Genomic DNA, 18,820 nt, shown 5'->3' on the forward strand with positions numbered 1-18,820 from the left:
CATGAAGAAATGTTAACATTTCTCCCCCTTCACGATCTGGGAGGCGTTTAAAGTCACGATCAGGGGTTTTTGTATCTCCAAAAGTTGTGGTGTTCTGCGAGACATAAGGCGTACTATCGCGAAGCTAGAGAAAGATTTGAAAGAGCTGGAGGTGAGAATGGTGCGGGAAGACAAGGGGAGATTCCATAGTGAATTTCGTGAAAAACTAACACAGTATGAGGCTGAGGCGGCTAGAGAGGTCAAATTTAGGGGGAAACATTGGACTGCTAGGAAGTATTGTGAGGGAGACCGGCCAGGTCGAGCACTAGCAAGCCTCACACGAAATCCCCGGTATAGTACGCACATACTTGAGGCGACTACATCGGATGTTGAGACATGTAAAGACACCAAGAGTATATTACGCCTTTTTACCTCACACTATGGCAGTTTATACCGCACACAGCGATCAGGAGATGCAATGTTTGACGATTTCTTAAGCGAGGTGGCCTTGTGCTGGTTGAGCGACACACATAGGCAATTTCTCAGTGCCCCATTAGAACTCGACGAAGTGAGGGACGCCATAATGTCTTTAAAGAATGGTAAGGCCCCCGGACTAGATGGCCTCCCAGCAGAATTTTATAAGAGTTATGTTGACATAATGGCCCCAGTCTTGAAGGAGGTTTTTGAAGACGCACTAGTAGCAGGGATACTGCCACGCTCAATGCGGGAAGTGGTAATTACCTCCCTTCTAAAACCTGGGAAGGATCCCTCGGACTGCGATTCCTACCGGCCACTTTCTCTTATAAATTGTGATGCAAAGATATTAGCTAAAATTTTGGCAACTCGGCTGTCATTACTGATGACTGTGATAGTGCTTCCAGATCAGGCGGGGTTTGTACCTGGCAGGTCCACTGCTCATAATTTGCGTACCCTCTTCTCGCTGATACGTACGGTGGCGCCCGAAGTTCCATTAGCTGCCGTTTTTTTGGACGCAACAAAAGCGTTTGATTCAGTTGAATGGGACTACATGATAACCGTATTGAATAGGATGGGTTTCCCTGAGCTATTTGTAGACTGGATCACACTGCTTTATACCAACCCTACGGCGAGAGTACTTATCAATGGTGAGCTTTCCGATCCAATTTTTATCACCAGGGGCACCAGAGAGGGGTGCCCGCTCTCCCCACTGCTTTTCGCTATTGCGATTGAGCCCCTGGCATGTCGCATTCGGCAGTTCCATAAGCAAAGTGCTTTTAGATGTTATCGACGGCAGATCGATGTGTCCCTTTATGCGGACGATTTAACGATATACATTACAGATCCTCAAACTAACCTTAACTCGTTACTGCGTGAATTTATAGTTTTCGGTCGCGTGTCAGGCGTACAAATTAATTGGAAAAAGTCACTATTCTTCCCCATTACTCAAGCGGTTTCAAGATTTCAGCTAGACTACCCATTGGAGTGGTGCAGCTCCGATCTTCGTTACCTGGGCATACAGGTGGCCATAGATAAGGATGAAACTATAAGATTAAATTATGGCACTGCGATTGTAAAGTTGACTGATGATGTCACTCGCTGGGTGTCACTCCCGTTATCTATGGCGGGTAGAGCGTCGCTTATAAAAATGGTTGTCCTTCCAAGGTTCTTGTATCTCTTTCAGAATATCTCATACTTTCCGGGCACCTATTTTTTTAAAACCCTTAGATCGGAACTGCTGAGGCTCTTCTGGGGTGGAAAGCAACCGCGTCTCGCATGGTCTGTTATTACTCAACCATATGCCAATGGAGGATTTGACGTGCCTGACTTCCTTGTGTACTATATGAGTGCTCAGGCACAATACGCGTACCATTGGTTCGCTCCGACTCCTTTCATGCCACAGCTGGCTGTAGAAGACTGGATCGCGCGGCCCTTACCTTTGAAGGGCATCATTCATGGCCCAGTGGAAGCTATAGAAACGCCCTTTACAACTGTGACCTGTACGGTAGACGCTTGGCGTCGAATCCGCACTATGATGCAACTCCCAATACTTTATTCTCCAAGACTGCCTCTTGTTTACCATTCCCAACTATCATTGTTACAAGAAAATGGGTTTCAAAACATGTGTCGTAGATTCGGGGTGGCGACGTGGGGTGAACTTTTCCTAGAAGGTAAATTTAAAAGTCGAGATCAAATATTTCAGGGCCTACTACCCACACCACTGGACCTATTCTATTATGTCAGACTCCGACAAGGATTGAAGAGTATACTCCCACAATTTCCTGATGAGCCTGAGACGTTACTGGCGTTACATATTATGTTGTCGTCGGCAGATGGGCGCCATATGGTATCCCACGTATATAGGGACATTAGGTCGCAAGCTGTACATACACACTGTAAAGCTCGTATACAGTAGGGTGCTGACATGGGAGTCGAAATTGAAGACCAGCAGTGGACCTATTGTTGCGATATCACTGCCAACATATCGTCTAGCTGTTGACTTAAGATCATACATTTTAAATTTTTGCAGAGAATATACTATACACCAGTCAAAAAGCTTCGCTTCTGCCTATCCGACCATGATAGGTGCGACAGATGCAGGGCGGAGAGTGCGGGCTTCTTGCACTTAGCATGGGAATGTCCGAGGATATTTGAATATTGGACAGAGGTTCATGCAGCGCTTCAGGAGATGATAGGCGGGGTGGTGGTGATGGACCCACTTGTTATGTTATTGGGATATACGATGAAGGTGCCGAAACCCACTAGGAAGTTTGTGAACATTGCTTTACTGCTCGCGAAGCGCAGGATCGCATGTCGATGGGGCAGGGGGAGGGCCCCCAAATTTAAGGAATGGTTGAATGATGTAATTTACTGTCAGGAGCAAAATCAGATATATGCAGACACACAGTCGATACGAAACAAGCCTAAGGATGTGTGGGATCCTCTCCGGGGATATTTAATGGCACACAATAGCGACCTCCAAGATGAGGACCAGACAAATGCTACCAGTCCAGCCGATTCGTGAATTATGTGAGCTGTACAGCAGCTGAAATGTGGGCGAATACCCTGGCTTTAACGTATATTGTACTACCATAACCCTTGAAAATTAGTGTTTTGTATATCTCCATTGGGCCTAATACGAGATCATTGCAGCTATCATATTACTGTATTGTTTATTTGCATTTAAGGTCACTTCCCTTGCGGGAATTGGGTATGGGGACAGTCGCCTATATCAATAGAAGGTGCTCCCTGACAGATCGCGACTCAGGACAGTTTCAGCCCTCACTTTCCTATCTTTATTACTATGATGATGTTATAGGATATGTTGTATACTGAGCCCAACGCCTGTGTGGATACATCTGTATTGTATGTTGTAAAATTTCAATAAACAAAATGTTTAAAAAAAACAAATTTTTCCCAAATTTCACAAAAAAAATTAACACGAAATCCATCCCCATGCAATATCCATGCTGTTTCGCAGAGGAATCGTCACAATTGTCCACTTAAAGGTTAGTCCACATCTAGCCGTGAACGCATATATATTTTGCCTTGGAATTAGACTTGATAGATAACTGGAAAGCCCACTGATTTTTTGAATCCCCAGATCTATTTTGACCTCCAGTTGACTGTCATTCACCATTTAAAGTTTCAGAGTTTATTGACTGATTGAAATTAATTATTTCATCGTCATACAGCAAATAAAACAATTCATCATTCATTTAAAAAATGTCACCTTAGATAACTTTTCTGTTTTTGGTGTCAAGGGCCCACCTCTTCATAAAATTTTTCCTGGTTCCCTTAGACTCTTTTAAATCACCTTATCATCAGCCTATATAACCCCTTCATTTGTACCTATCAAACAGCTTTATGATCAGCTGATCTCCACTGAAGATCCCCCATTAACGGGCCGTCAGGCATTTCAGTGCCGGCCTGATGAGGAGCACCAAATGATGAAGCATGACACTCTACTAGGTGTGTGAGGGCACTTTGATCTGATCATTTGGATCCCCAAAATTTGGTTGCTCGCATCCCTTTTTCCAACTTTTAGGGCCTATTCTGTCACTTGCTTGAGGAACTGTCCCCTCTGTGTTTCTTGCATATTAACCTTGGAGGCTGGACCTCTCTAAATATCACTCCTCGTTCCTCCTTCGATTATATGCAGTCAAGACATTAGCATTACATTCTGGGTCATTATTATAAAGCATTTTTTATTTCTTTAAATATTTTGCTATGTTTATGTGTTAAACGTTTGTCTTTGTCTTTCAGTGAAAAGAAACCTAGTGAGATTCTTAACATAGCAGGCTCAAATCCTGACAAAACCCATTTGTAGATTGTTTAACTTTTGACACCATGCAGTGCAGCAAACAAAGTTTCTGTGTTGTATTGCGTTAAGGGGAGAGAAAAAAACATGCCATATGGTAGTTTTTTTTTCTGCCCTTGCACTGGTGCCCTTTTGCCTGCCTTGCTTCAATGCACCAGATTGCAAAGGTTAAGCCTAGTTTTTATATTGCAAGGGAGCATTCCTATGCAAAAACTATGAGGTAATACTTTTCCCATGTTCTTTGTTGTACAATGCAGCACACATGCAAAGTTTGAAAAGCATGAAGAAATGTTAACATTTCTCCCCCTTCACGATCTGGGAGGCGTTTAAAGTCACGATCAGGGGTTTTTGTATCTCCAAAAGTTGTGGTGTTCTGCGAGACATAAGGGGTACTATCGCGAAGCTAGAGAAAGATTTGAAAGAGCTGGAGGTGAGAATGGTGCGGGAAGACAAGGGGAGATTCCATAGTGAATTTCGTGAAAAACTAACACAGTATGAGGCTGAGGCGGCTAGAGAGGTCAAATTTAGGGGGAAACATTGGACTGCTAGGAAGTATTGTGAGGGAGACCGGCCAGGTCGAGCACTAGCAAGCCTCACACGAAATCCCCGGTATAGTACGCACATACTTGAGGCGACTACATCGGATGTTGAGACATGTAAAGACACCAAGAGTATATTACGCCTTTTTACCTCACACTATGGCAGTTTATACCGCACACAGCGATCAGGAGATGCAATGTTTGACGATTTCTTAAGCGAGGTGGCCTTGTGCTGGTTGAGCGACACACATAGGCAATTTCTCAGTGCCCCATTAGAACTCGACGAAGTGAGGGACGCCATAATGTCTTTAAAGAATGGTAAGGCCCCCGGACTAGATGGCCTCCCAGCAGAATTTTATAAGAGTTATGTTGACATAATGGCCCCAGTCTTGAAGGAGGTTTTTGAAGACGCACTAGTAGCAGGGATACTGCCACGCTCAATGCGGGAAGTGGTAATTACCTCCCTTCTAAAACCTGGGAAGGATCCCTCGGACTGCGATTCCTACCGGCCACTTTCTCTTATAAATTGTGATGCAAAGATATTAGCTAAAATTTTGGCGACTCGGCTGTCATTACTGATGACTGTGATAGTGCTTCCAGATCAGGCGGGGTTTGTACCTGGCAGGTCCACTGCTCATAATTTGCGTACCCTCTTCTCGCTGATACGTACGGTGGCGCCCGAAGTTCCATTAGCTGCCGTTTTTTTGGACGCAACAAAAGCGTTTGATTCAGTTGAATGGGACTACATGATAACCGTATTGAATAGGATGGGTTTCCCTGAGCTATTTGTAGACTGGATCAGACTTCTTTATACCAACCCTACGGCGAGAGTACTTATCAATGGTGAGCTTTCCGATCCAATTTTTATCACCAGGGGCACCAGAGAGGGGTGCCCGCTCTCCCCACTGCTTTTCGCTATTGCGATTGAGCCCCTGGCATGTCGCATTCGGCAGTTCCATAAGCAAAGTGCTTTTAGATGTTATCGACGGCAGATCGATGTGTCCCTTTATGCGGACGATTTAACGATATACATTACAGATCCTCAAACTAACCTTAACTCGTTACTGCGTGAATTTATAGTTTTCGGTCGCGTGTCAGGCGTACAAATTAATTGGAAAAAGTCACTATTCTTCCCCATTACTCAAGCGGTTTCAAGATTTCAGCTAGACTACCCATTGGAGTGGTGCAGCTCCGATCTTCGTTACCTGGGCATACAGGTGGCCATAGATAAGGATGAAACTATAAGATTAAATTATGGCACTGCGATTGTAAAGTTGACTGATGATGTCACTCGCTGGGTGTCACTCCCGTTATCTATGGCGGGTAGAGCGTCGCTTATAAAAATGGTTGTCCTTCCAAGGTTCTTGTATCTCTTTCAGAATATCTCATACTTTCCGGGCACCTATTTTTTTAAAACCCTTAGATCGGAACTGCTGAGGCTCTTCTGGGGTGGAAAGCAACCGCGTCTCGCATGGTCTGTTATTACTCAACCATATGCCAATGGAGGATTTGACGTGCCTGACTTCCTTGTGTACTATATGAGTGCTCAGGCACAATACGCGTACCATTGGTTCGCTCCGACTCCTTTCATGCCACAGCTGGCTGTAGAAGACTGGATCGCGCGGCCCTTACCTTTGAAGGGCATCATTCATGGCCCAGTGGAAGCTATAGAAACGCCCTTTACAACTGTGACCTGTACGGTAGACGCTTGGCGTCGAATCCGCACTATGATGCAACTCCCAATACTTTACTCTCCAAGACTGCCTCTTGTTTACCATTCCCAACTATCATTGTTACAAGAAAATGGGTTTCAAAACATGTGTCGTAGATTCGGGGTGGCGACGTGGGGTGAACTTTTCCTAGAAGGTAAATTTAAAAGTCGAGATCAAATATTTCAGGGCCTACAACCCACACCACTGGACCTATTCTATTATGTCAGACTCCGACAAGGATTGAAGAGTATACTCCCACAATTTCCTGATGAGCCTGAGACGTTACTGGCGTTACATATTATGTTGTCGTCGGCAGATGGGCGCCATATGGTATCCCACGTATATAGGGACATTAGGTCGCAAGCTGTACATACACACTGTAAAGCTCGTATACAGTGGGGTGCTGACATGGGAGTTGAAATTGAAGACCAGCAGTGGACCTATTGTTGCGATATCACTGCCAACATATCGTCTAGCTGTTGACTTAAGATCATACATTTTAAATTTTTGCAGAGAATATACTATACACCAGTCAAAAAGCTTCGCTTCTGCCTATCCGACCATGATAGGTGCGACAGATGCAGGGCGGAGAGTGCGGGCTTCTTGCACTTAGCATGGGAATGTCCGAGGATATTTGAATATTGGACAGAGGTTCATGCAGCGCTTCAGGAGATGATAGGCGGGGTGGTGGTGATGGACCCACTTGTTATGTTATTGGGATATACGATGAAGGTGCCGAAACCCACTAGGAAGTTTGTGAACATTGCTTTACTGCTCGCGAAGCGCAGGATCGCATGTCGATGGGGCAGGGGGAGGGCCCCCAAATTTAAGGAATGGTTGAATGATGTAATTTACTGTCAGGAGCAAAATCAGATATATGCAGACACACAGTCGATACGAAACAAGCCTAAGGATGTGTGGGATCCTCTCCGGGGATATTTAATGGCACACAATAGCGACCTCCAAGATGAGGACCAGACAAATGCTACCAGTCCAGCCGATTCGTGAATTATGTGAGCTGTACAGCAGCTGAAATGTGGGCGAATACCCTGGCTTTAACGTATATTGTACTACCATAACCCTTGAAAATTAGTGTTTTGTATATCTCCATTGGGCCTAATACTAGATCATTGCAGCTATCATATTACTGTATTGTTTATTTGCATTTAAGGTCACTTCCCTTGCGGGAATTGGGTATGGGGACAGTCGCCTATATCAATAGAAGGTGCTCCCTGACAGATCGCGACTCAGGACAGTTTCAGCCCTCACTTTCCTATCTTTATTACTATGATGATGTTATAGGATATGTTGTATACTGAGCCCAACGCCTGTGTGGATACATCTGTATTGTATGTTGTAAAATTTCAATAAACAAAATGTTTAAAAAAAACAAATTTTTCCCAAGTTTCACAAAAAAAATTAACACGAAATCCATCCCCATGCAATATCCATGCTGTTTCGCAGAGGAATCGTCACAATTGTCCACTTAAAGGTTAGTCCACATCTAGCCGTGAACGCATATATATTTTGCCTTGGAATTAGACTTGATAGATAACTGGAAAGCCCACTGATTTTTTGAATCCCCAGATCTATTTTGACCTCCAGTTGACTGTCATTCACCATTCAAAGTTTCAGAGTTTATTGACTGATTGAAATTAATTATTTCATCGTCATACAGCAAATAAAACAATTCATCATTCATTTAAAAAATGTCACCTTAGATAACTTTTCTGTTTTTGGTGTCAAGGGCCCACCTCTTCATAACATTTTTCCTGGTTCCCTTAGACTCTTTTAAATCACCTTATCATCAGCCTATATAACCCCTTCATTTGTACCTATCAAACAGCTTTATGATCAGCTGATCTCCACTGAAGATCCCCCATTAACGGGCCGTCAGGCATTTCAGTGCCGGCCTGATGAGGAGCACCAAATGATGAAGCATGACACTCTACTAGGTGTGTGAGGGCACTTTGATCTGATCATTTGGATCCCCAAAATGTGGTTGCTCGCATCCCTTTTTCCAACTTTTAGGGCCTATTCTGTCACTTGCTTGAGGAACTGTCCCCTCTGTGTTTCTTGCATATTAACCTTGGAGGCTGGACCTCTCTAAATATCACTCCTCGTTCCTCCTTCGATTATATGCAGTCAAGACATTAGCATTACATTCTGGGTCATTATTATAAAGCATTTTTTATTTCTTTAAATATTTTGCTATGTTTATGTGTTAAACGTTTGTCTTTCAGTGAAAAGAAACCTAGTGAGATTCTTAACATAGCAGGCTCAAATCCTGACAACACCCATTTGTAGATTGTTTAACTTTTGACACCATGCAGTGCAGCAAACAAAGTTTCTGTGTTGTATTGCGTTAAGGGGAGAGAAAAAAACATGCCATATGGTAGTTTTTTTTTCTGCCCTTGCACTGGTGCCCTTTTGCCTGCCTTGCTTCAATGCACCAGATTGCAAAGGTTAAGCCTAGTTTTTATATTGCAAGGGAGCATTCCTATGCAAAAACTATGATGTAATACTTTTCCCATGTTCTTTGTTGTACAATGCAGCACACATGCAAAGTTTGAAAAGCATGAAGAAATGTTAACATTTCTCCCCTTCACGATCTGGGAGGCGTTTAAAGTCACGATCAGGGGTTTTTGTATCTCCAAAAGTTGTGGTGTTCTGCGAGACATAAGGGGTACTATCGCGAAGCTAGAGAAAGATTTGAAAGAGCTGGAGGTGAGAATGGTGCGGGAAGACAAGGGGAGATTCCATAGTGAATTTCGTGAAAAACTAACACAGTATGAGGCTGAGGCGGCTAGAGAGGTCAAATTTAGGGGGAAACATTGGACTGCTAGGAAGTATTGTGAGGGAGACCGGCCAGGTCGAGCACTAGCAAGCCTCACACGAAATCCCCGGTATAGTACGCACATACTTGAGGCGACTACATCGGATGTTGAGACATGTAAAGACACCAAGAGTATATTACGCCTTTTTACCTCACACTATGGCAGTTTATACCGCACACAGCGATCAGGAGATGCAATGTTTGACGATTTCTTAAGCGAGGTGGCCTTGTGCTGGTTGAGCGACACACATAGGCAATTTCTCAGTGCCCCATTAGAACTCGACGAAGTGAGGGACGCCATAATGTCTTTAAAGAATGGTAAGGCCCCCGGACTAGATGGCCTCCCAGCAGAATTTTATAAGAGTTATGTTGACATAATGGCCCCAGTCTTGAAGGAGGTTTTTGAAGACGCACTAGTAGCAGGGATACTGCCACGCTCAATGCGGGAAGTGGTAATTACCTCCCTTCTAAAACCTGGGAAGGATCCCTCGGACTGCGATTCCTACCGGCCACTTTCTCTTATAAATTGTGATGCAAAGATATTAGCTAAAATTTTGGCGACTCGGCTGTCATTACTGATGACTGTGATAGTGCTTCCAGATCAGGCGGGGTTTGTACCTGGCAGGTCCACTGCTCATAATTTGCGTACCCTCTTCTCGCTGATACGTACGGTGGCGCCCGAAGTTCCATTAGCTGCCGTTTTTTTGGACGCAACAAAAGCGTTTGATTCAGTTGAATGGGACTACATGATAACCGTATTGAATAGGATGGGTTTCCCTGAGCTATTTGTAGACTGGATCAGACTGCTTTATACCAACCCTACGGCGAGAGTACTTATCAATGGTGAGCTTTCCGATCCAATTTTTATCACCAGGGGCACCAGAGAGGGGTGCCCGCTCTCCCCACTGCTTTTCGCTATTGCGATTGAGCCCCTGGCATGTCGCATTTGGCAGTTCCATAAGCAAAGTGCTTTTAGATGTTATCGACGGCAGATCGATGTGTCCCTTTATGCGGACGATTTAACGATATACATTACAGATCCTCAAACTAACCTTAACTCGTTACTGCGTGAATTTATAGTTTTTGGTCGCGTGTCAGGCGTACAAATTAATTGGAAAAAGTCACTATTCTTCCCCATTACTCAAGCGGTTTCAAGATTTCAGCTAGACTACCCATTGGAGTGGTGCAGCTCCGATCTTCGTTACCTGGGCATACAGGTGGCCATAGATAAGGATGAAACTATAAGATTAAATTATGGCACTGCGATTGTAAAGTTGACTGATGATGTCACTCGCTGGGTGTCACTCCCGTTATCTATGGCGGGTAGAGCGTCGCTTATAAAAATGGTTGTCCTTCCAAGGTTCTTGTATCTCTTTCAGAATATCTCATACTTTCCGGGCACCTATTTTTTTAAAACCCTTAGATCGGAACTGCTGAGGCTCTTCTGGGGTGGAAAGCAACCGCGTCTCGCATGGTCTGTTATTACTCAACCATATGCCAATGGAGGATTTGACGTGCCTGACTTCCTTGTGTACTATATGAGTGCTCAGGCACAATACGCGTACCATTGGTTCGCTCCGACTCCTTTCATGCCACAGCTGGCTGTAGAAGACTGGATCGCGCGGCCCTTACCTTTGAAGGGCATCATTCATGGCCCAGTGGAAGCTATAGAAACGCCCTTTACAACTGTGACCTGTACGGTAGACGCTTGGCGTCGAATCCGCACTATGATGCAACTCCCAATACTTTACTCTCCAAGACTGCCTCTTGTTTACCATTCCCAACTATCATTGTTACAAGAAAATGGGTTTCAAAACATGTGTCGTAGATTCGGGGTGGCGACGTGGGGTGAACTTTTCCTAGAAGGTAAATTTAAAAGTCGAGATCAAATATTTCAGGGCCTACAACCCACACCACTGGACCTATTCTATTATGTCAGACTCCGACAAGGATTGAAGAGTATACTCCCACAATTTCCTGATGAGCCTGAGACGTTACTGGCGTTACATATTATGTTGTCGTCGGCAGATGGGCGCCATATGGTATCCCACGTATATAGGGACATTAGGTCGCAAGCTGTACATACACACTGTAAAGCTCGTATACAGTGGGGTGCTGACATGGGAGTCGAAATTGAAGACCAGCAGTGGACCTATTGTTGCGATATCACTGCCAACATATCGTCTAGCTGTTGACTTAAGATCATACATTTTAAATTTTTGCAGAGAATATACTATACACCAGTCAAAAAGCTTCGCTTCTGCCTATCCGACCATGATAGGTGCGACAGATGCAGGGCGGAGAGTGCGGGCTTCTTGCACTTAGCATGGGAATGTCCGAGGATATTTGAATATTGGACAGAGGTTCATGCAGCGCTTCAGGAGATGATAGGCGGGGTGGTGGTGATGGACCCACTTGTTATGTTATTGGGATATACGATGAAGGTGCCGAAACCCACTAGGAAGTTTGTGAACATTGCTTTACTGCTCGCGAAGCGCAGGATCGCATGTCGATGGGGCAGGGGGAGGGCCCCCAAATTTAAGGAATGGTTGAATGATGTAATTTACTGTCAGGAGCAAAATCAGATATATGCAGACACACAGTCGATACGAAACAAGCCTAAGGATGTGTGGGATCCTCTCCGGGGATATTTAATGGCACACAATAGCGACCTCCAAGATGAGGACCAGACAAATGCTACCAGTCCAGCCGATTCGTGAATTATGTGAGCTGTACAGCAGCTGAAATGTGGGCGAATACCCTGGCTTTAACGTATATTGTACTACCATAACCCTTGAAAATTAGTGTTTTGTATATCTCCATTGGGCCTAATACGAGATCATTGCAGCTATCATATTACTGTATTGTTTATTTGCATTTAAGGTCACTTCCCTTGCGGGAATTGGGTATGGGGACAGTCACCTATATCAATAGAAGGTGCTCCCTGACAGATCGCGACTCAGGACAGTTTCAGCCCTCACTTTCCTATCTTTATTACTATGATGATGTTATAGGATATGTTGTATACTGAGCCCAACGCCTGTGTGGATACATCTGTATTGTATGTTGTAAAATTTCAATAAACAAAATGTTTAAAAAAAACAAATTTTTCCCAAGTTTCACAAAAAAAATTAACACGAAATACATCCCCATGCAATATCCATGCTGTTTCGCAGAGGAATCGTCACAATTGTCCACTTAAAGGTTAGTCCACATCTAGCCGTGAACGCATATATATTTTGCCTTGGAATTAGACTTGATAGATAACTGGAAAGCCCACTGATTTTTTGAATCCCCAGATCTATTTTGACCTCCAGTTGACTGTCATTCACCATTCAAAGTTTCAGAGTTTATTGACTGATTGAAATTAATTATTTCATCGTCATACAGCAAATAAAACAATTCATCATTCATTTAAAAAATGTCACCTTAGATAACTTTTCTGTTTTTGGTGTCAAGGGCCCACCTCTTCATAAAATTTTTCCTGGTTCCCTTAGACTCTTTTAAATCACCTTATCATCAGCCTATATAACCCCTTCATTTGTACCTATCAAACAGCTTTATGATCAGCTGATCTCCACTGAAGATCCCCCATTAACGGGCCATCAGGCATTTCAGTGCCGGCCTGATGAGGAGCACCAAATGATGAAGCATGACACTCTACTAGGTGTGTGAGGGCACTTTGATCTGATCATTTGGATCCCCAAAATGTGGTTGCTCGCATCCCTTTTTCCAACTTTTAGGGCCTATTCTGTCACTTGCTTGAGGAACTGTCCCCTCTGTGTTTCTTGCATATTAACCTTGGAGGCTGGACCTCTCTAAATATCACTCCTCGTTCCTCCTTCGATTATATGCAGTCAAGACATTAGCATTACATTCTGGGTCATTATTATAAAGCATTTTTTATTTCTTTAAATATTTTGCTATGTTTATGTGTTAAACGTTTGTCTTTGTCTTTCAGTGAAAAGAAACCTAGTGAGATTCTTAACATAGCAGGCTCAAATCCTGACAACACCCATTTGTAGATTGTTTAACTTTTGACACCATGCAGTGCAGCAAACAAAGTTTCTGTGTTGTATTGCGTTAAGGGGAGAGAAAAAAACATGCCATATGGTAGTTTTTTTTTCTGCCCTTGCACTGGTGCCCTTTTGCCTGCCTTGCTTCAATGCACCAGATTGCAAAGGTTAAGCCTAGTTTTTATATTGCAAGGGAGCATTCCTATGCAAAAACTATGATGTAATACTTTTCCCATGTTCTTTGTTGTACAATGCAGCACACATGCAAAGTTTGAAAAGCATGAAGAAATGTTAACATTTCTCCCCTTCACGATCTGGGAGGCGTTTAAAGTCACGATCAGGGGTTTTTGTATCTCCAAAAGTTGTGGTGTTCTGCGAGACATAAGGGGTACTATCGCGAAGCTAGAGAAAGATTTGAAAGAGCTGGAGGTGAGAATGGTGCGGGAAGACAAGGGGAGATTCCATAGTGAATTTCGTGAAAAACTAACACAGTATGAGGCTGAGGCGGCTAGAGAGGTCAAATTTAGGGGGAAACATTGGACTGCTAGGAAGTATTGTGAGGGAGACCGGCCAGGTCGAGCACTAGCAAGCCTCACACGAAATCCCCGGTATAGTACGCACATACTTGAGGCGACTACATCGGATGTTGAGACATGTAAAGACACCAAGAGTATATTACGCCTTTTTACCTCACACTATGGCAGTTTATACCGCACACAGCGATCAGGAGATGCAATGTTTGACGATTTCTTAAGCGAGGTGGCCTTGTGCTGGTTGAGCGACACACATAGGCAATTTCTCAGTGCCCCATTAGAACTCGACGAAGTGAGGGACGCCATAATGTCTTTAAAGAATGGTAAGGCCCCCGGACTAGATGGCCTCCCAGCAGAATTTTATAAGAGTTATGTTGACATAATGGCCCCAGTCTTGAAGGAGGTTTTTGAAGACGCACTAGTAGCAGGGATACTGCCACGCTCAATGCGGGAAGTGGTAATTACCTCCCTTCTAAAACCTGGGAAGGATCCCTCGGACTGCGATTCCTACCGGCCACTTTCTCTTATAAATTGTGATGCAAAGATATTAGCTAACATTTTGGCGACTCGGCTGTCATTACTGATGACTGTGATAGTGCTTCCAGATCAGGCGGGGTTTGTACCTGGCAGGTCCACTGCTCATAATTTGCGTACCCTCTTCTCGCTGATACGTACGGTGGCGCCCGAAGTTCCATTAGCTGCCGTTTTTTTGGACGCAACAAAAGCGTTTGATTCAGTTGAATGGGACTACATGATAACCGTATTGAATAGGATGGGTTTCCCTGAGCTATTTGTAGACTGGATCAGACTGCTTTATACCAACTCTACGGCGAGAGTACTTATCAATGGTGAGCTTTCCGATCCAATTTTTATCACCAGGGGCACCAGAGAGGGGTGCCCGCTCTCCCCACTGCTTTTCGCTATTGCGATTGAGCCCCTGGCATGTCGCATTCAGCAGTTCCATAAGCAAAGTGCTTTTAGATGTTATCGACGGCAGATCGATGTGTCCCTTTATGCGGACGATTTAACGATATACATTACAGATCCTCAAACTAACCTTAACTCGTTACTGCGTGAATTTATAGTTTTCGGTCGCGTGTCAGGCGTACAAATTAATTGGAAAAAGTCACTATTCTTCCCCATTACTCAAGCGGTTTCAAGATTTCAGCTAGACTACCCATTGGAGTGGTGCAGCTCCGATCTTCGTTACCTGGGCATACAGGTGGCCATAGATAAGGATGAAACTATAAGATTAAATTATGGCACTGCGATTGTAAAGTTGACTGATGATGTCACTCGCTGGGTGTCACTCCCGTTATCTATGGCGGGTAGAGCGTCGCTTATAAAAATGGTTGTCCTTCCAAGGTTCTTGTATCTCTTTCAGAATATCTCCTACTTTCCGGGCACCTATTTTTTTAAAACCCTTAGATCGGAACTGCTGAGGCTCTTCTGGGGTGGAAAGCAACCGCGTCTCGCATGGTCTGTTATTACTCAACCATATGCCAATGGAGGATTTGACGTGCCTGACTTCCTTGTGTACTATATGAGTGCTCAGGCACAATACGCGTACCATTGGTTCGCTCCGACTCCTTTCATGCCACAGCTGGCTGTAGAAGACTGGATCGCGCGGCCCTTACCTTTGAAGGGCATCATTCATGGCCCAGTGGAAGCTATAGAAACGCCCTTTACAACTGTGACCTGTACGGTAGACGCTTGGCGTCGAATCCGCACTATGATGCAACTCCCAATACTTTACTCTCCAAGACTGCCTCTTGTTTACCATTCCCAACTATCATTGTTACAAGAAAATGGGTTTCAAAACATGTGTCGTAGATTCGGGGTGGCGACGTGGGGTGAACTTTTCCTAGAAGGTAAATTTAAAAGTCGAGATCAAATATTTCAGGGCCTACAACCCACACCACTGGACCTATTCTATTATGTCAGACTCCGACAAGGATTGAAGAGTATACTCCCACAATTTCCTGATGAGCCTGAGACGTTACTGGCGTTACATATTATGTTGTCGTCGGCATATGGGCGCCATATGGTATCCCACGTATATAGGGACATTAGGTCGCAAGCTGTACATACACACTGTAAAGCTCGTATACAGTGGGGTGCTGACATGGGAGTCGAAATTGAAGACCAGCAGTGGACCTATTGTTGCGATATCACTGCCAACATATCGTCTAGCTGTTGACTTAAGATCATACATTTTAAATTTTTGCAGAGAATATACTATACACCAGTCAAAAAGCTTCGCTTCTGCCTATCCGACCATGATAGGTGCGACAGATGCAGGGCGGAGAGTGCGGGCTTCTTGCACTTAGCATGGGAATGTCCGAGGATATTTGAATATTGGACAGAGGTTCATGCAGCGCTTTAGGAGATGATAGGCGGGGTGGTGGTGATGGACCCACTTGTTATGTTATTGGGATATACGATGAAGGTGCCGAAACCCACTAGGAAGTTTGTGAACATTGCTTTACTGCTCGCGAAGCGCAGGATCGCATGTCGATGGGGCAGGGGGAGGGCCCCCAAATTTAAGGAATGGTTGAATGATGTAATTTACTGTCAGGAGCAAAATCAGATATATGCAGACACACAGTCGATACGAAACAAGCCTAAGGATGTGTGGGATCCTCTCCGGGGATATTTAATGGCACACAATAGCGACCTCCAAGATGAGGACCAGACAAATGCTACCAGTCCAGCCGATTCGTGAATTATGTGAGCTGTACAGCAGCTGAAATGTGGGCGAATACCCTGGCTTTAACGTATATTGTACTACCATAACCCTTGAACATTAGTGTTTTGTATATCTCCATTGGGCCTAATACGAGATCATTGCAGCTATCATATTACTGTATTGTTTATTTGCATTTAAGGTCACTTCCCTTGCGGGAATTGGGTATGGGGACAGTCGCCTATATCAATAGAAGGTGCTCCCTGACAGATCGCGACTCAGGACAGTTTCAGCCCTCACTTTCCTATCTTTATTACTATGATGATGTTATAGGATATGTTGTATACTGAGCCCAACGCCTGTGTGGATACATCTGTATTGTATGTTGTAAAATTTCAATAAACAAAATGTTTAAAAAAAACAAATTTTTCCCAAGTTTCACAAAAAAAATTAACACGAAATCCATCCCCATGCAATATCCATGCTGTTTCGCAGAGGAATCGTCACAATTGTCCACTTAAAGGTTAGTCCACATCTAGCCGTGAACGCATATATATTTTGCCTTGGAATTAGACTTGATAGATAACTGGAAAGCCCACTGATTTTTTGAATCCCCAGATCTATTTTGACCTCCAGTTGACTGTCATTCACCATTCAAAGTTTCAGAGTTTATTGACTGATTGAAATTAATTATTTTATCGTCATACAGCAAATAAAACAATTCATCATTCATTTAAAAAATGTCACCTTAGATAACTTTTCTGTTTTTGGTGTCAAGGGCCCACCTCTTCATAAAATTTTTCCTGGTTCCCTTAGACTCTTTTAAATCACCTTATCATCAGCCTATATAACCCCTTCATTTGTACCTATCAAACAGCTTTATGATCAGCTGATCTCCACTGAAGATCCCCCATTAACGGGCCGTCAGGCATTTCAGTGCCGGCCTGATGAGGAGCACCAAATGATGAAGCATGACACTCTACTAGGTGTGTGAGGGCACTTTGATATGATCATTTGGATCCCCAAAATTTGGTTGCTCGCATCCCTTTTTCCAACTTTTAGGGCCTATTCTGTCACTTGCTTGAGGAACTGTCCCCTCTGTGTTTCTTGCATATTAACCTTGGAGGCTGGACCTCTCTAAATATCACTCCTCGTTCCTCCTTCGATTATATGCAGTCAAGACATTAGCATTACATTCTGGGTCATTATTATAAAGCATTTTTTATTTCTTTAAATATTTTGCTATGTTTATGTGTTAAACGTTTGTCTTTGTCTTTCAGTGAAAAGAAACCTAGTGAGATTCTTAACATAGCAGGCTCAAATCCTGACAACACCCATTTGTAGATTGTTTAACTTTTGACACCATGCAGTGCAGCAAACAAAGTTTCTGTGTTGTATTGCGTTAAGGGGAGAGAAAAAAACATGCCATATGGTAGTTTGTTTTTTCTGCCCTTGCACTGGTGCCCTTTTGCCTGCCTTGCTTCAATGCACCAGATTGCAAAGGTTAAGCCTAGTTTTTATATTGCAAGGGAGCATTCCTATGCAAAAACTATGATGTAATACTTTTCCCATGTTCTTTGTTGTACAATGCAGCACACATGCAAAGTTTGAAAAGCATGAAGAAATGTTAACATTTCTCCCCCTTCACACCTGATTAAGGAGGCGTAGAAATCTGTTGCAAATCCTTGTCTGCACTAATCAGTAGATAGGGATTTGCATCAAAATCCATGAGCGAACGCATGGGAATGCCCATGCCTCACCCATAGAGCACTCCCTTGATGCAACATAGCGCATAATCCCACTTTGCTTTACTCCAGTTTCCCCATGTAAATCCTTATTTGCGTTGGAAGGTTAAAACCTACATACTCTTTCCACAGGGTTTATGTTAGAAAAGGAAGGCAGCTCAGATCAAATTGTTAGTAAATTTAGGCCCGCTTTTGGAAAGATGTGCTCAAGCAGATCTTTGGCCTTTGTGTCCTTCTGTAATTTTGAAAGAAATGTCTTACTGAGTGAAATCCTTAAAATCTCTTCTACAAACATCTCATGTTGCAGGGCGAAGAGACGCTGAGAACAGAAGACATAATTTCTGTTATCGAGAAGGAGGGAGACTCCATAGCGGTGATCTTGTTCAGCGGAGTACAGTATTACACTGGGCAAGTCTTCAACATTCCAAAGATCACAGAGGTTGGAAAGAAAAAGGTATAGTGCCACTGCCATTCTGC

The 18,820-nt window shown here is 43.7% G+C and overlaps 1 protein-coding gene across 3 annotated transcripts in view; it reads left to right on the forward strand.

Moving 5' to 3' along the window:
- The window catches only part of KYNU (kynureninase), a 988,121-nt gene that overhangs the window by 514,637 nt on the left and 454,664 nt on the right, over positions 1-18,820 (forward strand). For 2 of the 3 annotated variants that reach the window (XM_078682489.1, XM_078682490.1), the window contains exon 8: positions 18,651-18,797. The exons of the other annotated variant lie outside the window; for it this stretch is intronic. In XM_078682489.1, coding sequence (XP_078538615.1) covers positions 18,651-18,797 — 147 coding nt within the window. The remainder of the gene's footprint in view (positions 1-18,650; positions 18,798-18,820) is intronic. 3 annotated transcript variants of the gene reach the window in all.

This window comes from Lissotriton helveticus, chromosome 3_1 (genome assembly GCF_964261635.1).
Source record: "Lissotriton helveticus chromosome 3_1, aLisHel1.1, whole genome shotgun sequence".
Classification (NCBI taxonomy): domain Eukaryota; kingdom Metazoa; phylum Chordata; class Amphibia; order Caudata; family Salamandridae; genus Lissotriton; species Lissotriton helveticus.